The following is a 7,457-nucleotide window of genomic DNA, read 5'->3' as shown; positions in this document are numbered from 1 at the left end:
GGGATTTATTGGGAATTTTTTTGGGACATTTTGGGATTTATTTGGGATTTTTTGGGATATTTGGGGATTATTTGGGGTTTTTTTGGGGATTTATTGAGATTATTTGGGATTTTTTTTTTAATTTATTTGAGATTTTTGGGATATTTTGGGATTTATTTGGATTTATTTGGGATTTTTAGGATTTTTTCAGGATTATTTGGGATTTATTTGGGATATTTTGGGATTTAATTGGATTTATTTGGGATTTTTAGGATTTTTTTAGGATTATTTGGGATTTTTTTGGGATTTATTTGGGATTTATTTGGGATTCTTGTGGATTTTTTTGGGATCTATTTGGGATTTTTTGGGATTTTTAGGATTCTTTTTAGGATTATTTGGGTTTTTTTGGGACATTTTGGGATTTATTTGGGATTTTTTTGTGATTTTTTGGGGATTTATTTTGGATTTTTTGGGGATTTTTTTGGGATTTATTGTGATTTCTTTGGGATTTTTTTAATTTATTTGAGATTTTTGGGATTTTTTGGGATTTATTTGAGATTTATTTGGGATTTTTAGGATTTTTTTAGGATTATTTGGAATTTGTTTGGGATAATTTGGGATTTTTGGGGATATTTTGGGATTTATTGGGATTTATTTGGATTTATTTGGGATTTTTGGGATATTTTTGGGATTTATTTGGATTTATTTGGGATTTTTAGGAATATTTTGGGATTTTTGGGGGCTTTTTTTTAGGATTTTTGGGGATTTATTTGGGATAATCTGGGAATTTTGGGGATTTTTTTGATAATTTTGGATTTTTGGGGATTTTTTGGGATTTATTGGGATAATTTGGGATTTTTTGGGATTTATTTGGGAGATTTTGGGATTTCTTTGGGATTTCTGTGGGAATTTTTGGGATATTTCGGGATTTATTTGGATTTATTTGGGATTTTTTGAGATTTTGAGGATTTTTTGCTGATTTATTTCGGAATCTTGTGGATTTATTTGGGATTTTTTGGGATAATTCTGGGATTTTGGGGATTTTTTGGGGGAGAATTTGGGAGTTTTTGGGATATTTTGGGGATTTTTTGGGATTTATTTGGGATTTTTTGGGGAATATTTGGGACTTATTGGGAAAATTTGGGATTTTTGGGGATTTATTTGGGATTTTTGGGGATTTTTTTGGGATTTATTTGGGATTTTTTGGGATATTTGTGGATTTTTTGGGGATTTTTTTTGGGATTTATTGAGATTATTTGGGATTTTTTTTGGGATTTGGATTTTTTTGGATATTTTGGGATTTATTAGAGATTTAATTGGGATTTTTTAGGATTTTTTTGGGATTATTTGGGATTTTTTGGGATTTATTTGGGATTTTCTGGGATTTATTTGGGATTTTGAGGATTTTTTGGGGATTTATTGAGATTATTTGGGATTTTTTTTTTTAATTTATTTGAGATTTTTTTTGGGATATTTTGGGATTTATTTGAGATTTATTTGGGATTTATTGGGATTTATTTGGGATTTTGAGGATTTTTTTTTATTTCTTGGGATTTTTGGGGGATTTTTTGGGATTTCTTTGGGATATTTTGGGATTTATTTGGGATTTTTGGGGATTTATTTGGGATTTTTTGGGGGGGATATTTTGGGATAATTCTGGATTTATTGGAATTTTTTGGGAATTTTTAGGGCTTTTTTTGGGATTTATTTGGGATTTTTTGGGATTTTGGGGGGATTTTTTTGGGATTTGTTGGGATTTTTTGGGGGGGGGATTTTTTTGGGATTTCCTGGGAATTTTTTTGGGGCATTTCTTTGGGATTTATTGGGACTTTTGGGGATTTTTTTGAAATTTTTCGGATTCGTTGGGATTTTTGGGGATTTTTTTTTTTAATTATTGGGATTTTTTGGTGGGATTTCTTGGGAATTTTTGCCATTTCTTGGGAATTTTTGGGTTTCTTCAGGATATTTTGGGATTTTTGGGGTTCTTTTTAGGATTTCTGAGGATTTATTGGAATTTATTTGGGATTTCTTGGGGATTTATGGGGATGATTTTGGATTTATTGGGATTTTTGGGGGGATTTTTTGGGATTTTGTTTTTAATTGGGATTTTGTGGGATTTTTTGGGGGGATTTTTTTTTTAATTATTGGGATTTTTGGGGGGAATTTCTTGGGAATTTTTGGGTTTTTCCAGGATATTTTGGCATTTTTTGGGTTTCTTTGGGGATTTATTGGGATTTTTAGGGATATTTTGGGATTTTTGGGGGGATTTTTGAGGATTTTTTTTTATTTCTTGGGATTTTTTGGGATTTCCTGGATTTTTTTTGGCATTTATTTGGGATTTATTGGGACTTTTTGGGATATTTTTGAATTCTTTTCGGATTTTTTGGGATTTGTTTTAATTATTGGGATTTTTTGGTGGGATTTCTTGGGAATTTTTGGGATTTTTCCGGACATTTGGGGATTATTTGGGATTTTTTTGGGGGATTTCTCAGGATTTATTTGGGATTTATTTGGGGATTTATTGGGATGGTTTTGGATTTATTGGGATTTTTAGGGATATTTTGGGATTTATTTTGATTTATTGGGATTTTTAGGGATTTTTGGGGGGTTTTGGGTGGATTTTTGGGGGATTCTTTGGGGATTATTTGGGATATTTTGGATTTATTGGAAATTTCGGGGACTTTTTGGGATTTATTGGGAATTTTTGGGGGTTTTTCAGGATATTTTGGGATTTCTTGTGATTTTTGGGGGATTTCTGAGGATTTATTGGAATTTATTTGGGATTTATTTGGATTTTGGGGGGATTTTTTGGGATATTTTGGGATTTTTTTATTTCTTGGGATTTTTGGGGGGATTTCTTGGGATTTTTTGGGATTTCTGAGAATTTACTGGGATTTATTGAAATTCCTTGGGATTCCTTGGGATATTTTGGGGTTTCCTGGGATTTTTGGGGGATTTTTGGGATTTTTTGGGGATTTTATTGGGATTTATTTGGGATTTTTGGGATTTCTTTGGATTTTGGGGGGATTTTTTGGGGATTTCTTGGGATTTTGAAGGGATTTTTTTTTGTATTTTTGGGGTATTTCTGGCATCTTTTGGTATTTTGGGGGGATTTTTGGGGATTTTTTTTGGGGGGGGATATTTTGGGATTTATTTGGATTTATTGCAGGTTTTTTTGGGGGGATTTAGTTGGGATTTTTTTGGGGGAATTTTTTGGGATTTTTTTTTTTTTTTTTGATTATTTGGGATTTCCGAGAATTTACTGGGATTTATTGAATTTGGGAGGAATTTGGGAAGAAATTTCAAGAAAATCCGTGGGAAAATGGGAAAAATTTGGGAAAGAATTCCCTGGGAAAATGGGAGGAATTCGGGCAGGAATTCCCAGAGAATTCCCGTGGGAAAAGAGGGGGAATTTGGGAAAAAAATTCCCAGAGAATTCCCGTGGAAAAAAGCAGGAATTTGGGAAAAAATTCCCTGGGAAAAGGGGAGGAATTTGGGAAAAATTTCCCAGAAAATCCCTGGGAGAAGGGGAGGAATTCGGGGGAAAAAAAATCCCAGAAAATCCGTGGGAAAATGGGAGGAATTTGGGAAAAAATTCCCAGAAAATCCGTGGGAAAAGGGGAGAAATTTGGAAAAAAATTCCCAGAGAATTCCCTGGGAAAAGAGGAGGAACTTGGGAAAAAATTCCCTGGGAAAAGAGGGGGAATTTGGGAAAAAAAATTCCCAGAGAATTCCCTGGGAAAAGAGAGGGAATTTGGGAAAAAATTCCCAGAGAATTCCCTCGGAAAAGAGGACGAATTTGGGAAAAAAATTCCCAGAGAAATCCATGGGAAAAAGGGGAGACATTTGGGGAAAATTCCCTGGGAATCCCGTGGAAATTTAGGAAAAAATTCCCAGACAATCCCGTGGAAAAAGGGAGGAATTTGGGAAAAAAATCCCCGAGAATCCGTGGGAAAAGGGGAGAAATTTGGGAAAAAATTCCCAGAGAATTCCCGTGGAAAAGAGGAGGAACTTGGGAAAAAATTCCCTGGGAAAAGGGGAGGAATTTGGGAACAAATTCCCAGAGAATTCCCGTGGGAAAAGGGGAGGAATTTGGGAAAAAATTCCCAGAGAATTCCCTGGGAAAGGGAAGAAATTTGGGAAAAAATTCCCAGAGAATCCCGTTGGAATTTGGGAGAAATTTGGGAAAAAATTCCCAGAGAATTGCCGTGGAAAAGAGGAGGAATTTGGGAAAAAATTCCCTGGGAAAAGAGGAGGAATTTGGGAAAAAATTCCCAGCGAATTCCCGTGGAAAAGAGGAGGAATATGGGGGAAAATTCCCAGAAAATTCCCGTGGGAAAGGTGAGGAATTGGGGAAAAAATTTTCAGAAAATCCGTGGGAAAAGGGAAGGAATTTGGAAAAAAAATTCCCAGAGAATTCCCTGGGAAAAGGGGAGAAATTTGGGGAAAAATTCCCTGGGAAAAGGAGAGGAATTTGGGAAAAAATTCCCAGAGAATTCCCGTGGGAAAGGGGAGGAATTTGGGAAAAAAATCCCAGAAAATTCCCTGGGAAAAGGGGAGGAATTTGGGGAAAAATTCCCAGAAAATTCCCTGGGAAAAGAGGGGGAATTTGGGAAAAAATTCCCAGAAAATCCGTGGGAAAAGTGGAGAAATTTGGGAAAAAATTCCCAGCGAATTCCCGTGGAACAGAGGAGGAATATGGGGAAAAATTCCCAGAAAATCCGTGGGAAAAGTGGAGAAATTTGGGAAAAAAATTCCCAGCGAATCCCGTGGGAAAAGGGGAGGAATTCGGGCATGAAATCCCAGAGAATTCCCTGGGAAAAGAGGAGGAATTTGGGAAAAAATTCCCAGAAAATCTGTGGGAAAAGGGGAGAAATTTGGGAAAGAATTCCCTGGGAAAAGGGGATGAATTTGGGAAAAAATTCCCAGAGAATCCGTGGGAAAAAGGGAGAAATTTGGGAAAAAATTCCCTGGGATAAGGGGAGAAATTTGGGAAAAAATTCCCAGCGAATCCGTGGGAATATCCAAGGAAAAGCTGGAACAGCCTCGGATCGCGATGGGAGCGGGATGAGCTCCCGCAATTCCCTCTCCAAGCCCGAATTCCCTCGGGAATCTCTTCCCGGATTTTATTTTTTTTTTTGGATTTTTTTTTTGTTAATTTTTTTTTTTTTCTCCCGGCCCGGCAGCGAGAGGGTTACGGGAGGCGGGAGCGCCGCGATCCCGGGAAAATCCCTTCCCGTTTTTCCGACCTCCATCCCGAGCTTTTTCCATCACCGGGAAGAGGATGCGGGAATCGGGAAGCGCTGCCGGGAGAAGGGCGGGATCGCATCCCGGCGTTTTTCCCGTTTTTTTTTTTTTTTTTATCCCGGTTTTTTTTTGTGGATCCCGGCGGGAACGCGGCATCTCGGGAAGGAGGAGCAGGGGAGGCATCGCGACATCTCTGGGGCAGAGCTGGGAAAGCTGGGAAAGCGCCTGGAAAAGGAGCTGGGAGAGGAGCCGGGAATCGGCCGGGAAAAATCCGGGAATCGGCCGGGAAAAATCCGGGAATCGGCGGGGAAAGAGCCGGGAAAAATCCGGGAATCGGCGGGGAAAGAGCCGGGAATTGGCCGGGAAGAAAACGGGATTTGGCTGGGAAGGAATTTCAGGAATCAGCCGGGAATTGGCCGGGAAGAAACCGGGAATTGGACGGGAATCGGCCGGGAAGGAATTCCGGGAATCAGCCGGGAAGGAGGCGGGAAGGAATTTCAGGATTCGGCCGGGAATCAGCCGGGATTCGGCCGGGAAGCAGCCGGGAAGGAGGCGGGAAGGAATTTCAGGATTCGGCCGGGAATCGCCAGGGAAGGAACCGGGAAAGGATTTCAGGATTCGGCCGGGAATCAGCCGGGGAGGAATTCCGGGAATCAGCCGGGAATCGGCCAGGAATCAGCCGGGGAGGAATTCCGGGAATTGGACGGGAATCGGCCGGGAAGGAGCCGGGAATCAGCCGGGGAGGAATTCCGGGAATCGGCCGGGAATCCCGGCCTGCCCCTTCCCTTCCCGCTGCTGCCGTTTTCCCGGGATTGAGGCAGCAGCCGGAAAAGCGGGCCGGCCCTTCGGCATGGCGATGCCGCGAGTGACGCTGCGCTGAGAGAGCATCCCGCGATTCCCCCTCCGGAAAACCGGGAATTTCCAAGCCCTCCATCCATCCAGGATGCCCAGGAACCGCGCCTTCTCCGAGCCGGAATTCTCGGCCGAATATTCCGCCGATTATTCCTTGAGTTTCCCCTCGGATCCCGACGGGAATCTCCGCCGCTCCCGGGAATCTCCGGCCCCGCAGGGCTGGTGGGGGGGGCCCTGCCCGTGCCTGCCGCATTCCCGGCGTTTCTCCTTCTCGCCGGAATCCTTGGAAAAGCTCTACCAGACTTATTTCCGCCGCCAGCGCCACGAGACGCTGCTGGTCCTGGTGGTCTTCTCCGCCCTCTTCGACTGCTACATCCTGGGAATGTGCGCGGGCTTTTCCCGCATGGAAAAACTCCTCCCGGCGCTGGCCGCGCTGGCCGGGCTGGTGGCCCACGGCGGCATTTTCCTGCTGCTGAAATCCCGGCTTCTCCCGGAGGATTTCTCCCAGAAATTCCTGCCCTGCGGGCTGTGGGCGCTGACGGTGGCGCAGCTCTGGGGCTTGCTGGGGCTGGAATTCCAGAGGAGTTTTCCAGAGGCGGTGGACACGGCGGGCTGGCAGGCGTTCTTCGCCTTCTCCTGCTTCCTGACGCTGCCGCTGCGCCTGGCGCGGATCCTGCTGCTGGCGGCCGCCTCCTGCGGCGGCCACGCGCTCGTCCTGGGAATCGTGGAATTCCAGAGGGGCCGCCAGGACGTGGAGCCAGGCGAGGTGGCCAGGCAGGTGCGGGAATGGGGCGGGAATGGAGCGGGAATGGGGCGGGAATTCCATGGATCCAGGGGAGGTGGCCAGGCAGGTGCGGGAATGGGGCGGGAATTCCATGGATCCAGGGGTTATGGCCAGGCAGGTGCGGGAATGGGGTGGGAATGGGGTGGGAATTCCATGGACCAAGGGGTGCTGGACAGGCAGGAGCGGCAATGGAGCGGGAATGGGGCAGGAATTGTCTGGGAATGGGAATGGGAATGGGAATGGGAATGGGAATAAGAATGGGAATGGGCATGGGAATGGGAATGGGAATGGGGTGGGAATTCCATGGATCGAGGGGTGCCAGCCAGGCAGGTGTGGGAATGGGGCAGGAATGGTCTGGGAATGGAATGGGAATGGGGCGAATCCTGCTGCTGGCAGCCACCTCCTGCGGTGGCCACGCGCTCGTCTTGGGAATCGTGGAATTCCAGAGGGGCCGCCAGGACGTGGAGCCAGGGGAGGTGGCCAGGCAGGTGCGGGAATGGGGCGGGAATTCCATGGATCCAGGGGAGGTGGCCAGGCAGGTGCGGGAATGGGGCGGGAATGGGGCGGGAATTCCATGGATCCAGGGGAGGTGGCC

At 44.4% G+C, this 7,457-nt stretch overlaps 1 protein-coding gene across 5 annotated transcripts in view; it reads left to right on the top strand.

The window, feature by feature from the left end:
• The first annotated feature begins 5,349 nt into the window (after positions 1-5,349).
• Positions 5,350-7,457, top strand: part of ADCY3 (adenylate cyclase 3) — a 47,870-nt gene continuing 45,762 nt past the window's right edge. For 4 of the 5 annotated variants that reach the window (XM_053938083.1, XM_053938084.1, XM_053938081.1 and 1 more), the window contains exon 1: positions 5,350-6,856. In XM_053938083.1, coding sequence (XP_053794058.1) covers positions 6,170-6,856 — 687 coding nt within the window. In that variant the 5' untranslated portion in view covers positions 5,350-6,169. The remainder of the gene's footprint in view (positions 6,857-7,457) is intronic. The other variant, XM_053938086.1, reaches the window with a different exon arrangement.

This window comes from Vidua chalybeata, chromosome 3 (genome assembly GCF_026979565.1).
Source record: "Vidua chalybeata isolate OUT-0048 chromosome 3, bVidCha1 merged haplotype, whole genome shotgun sequence".
Lineage (NCBI taxonomy): Eukaryota > Metazoa > Chordata > Aves > Passeriformes > Viduidae > Vidua > Vidua chalybeata.
The sequence above is the reverse complement of the archived record's forward strand: the minus strand, read 5'-3'. Positions and strand labels throughout refer to the sequence as shown.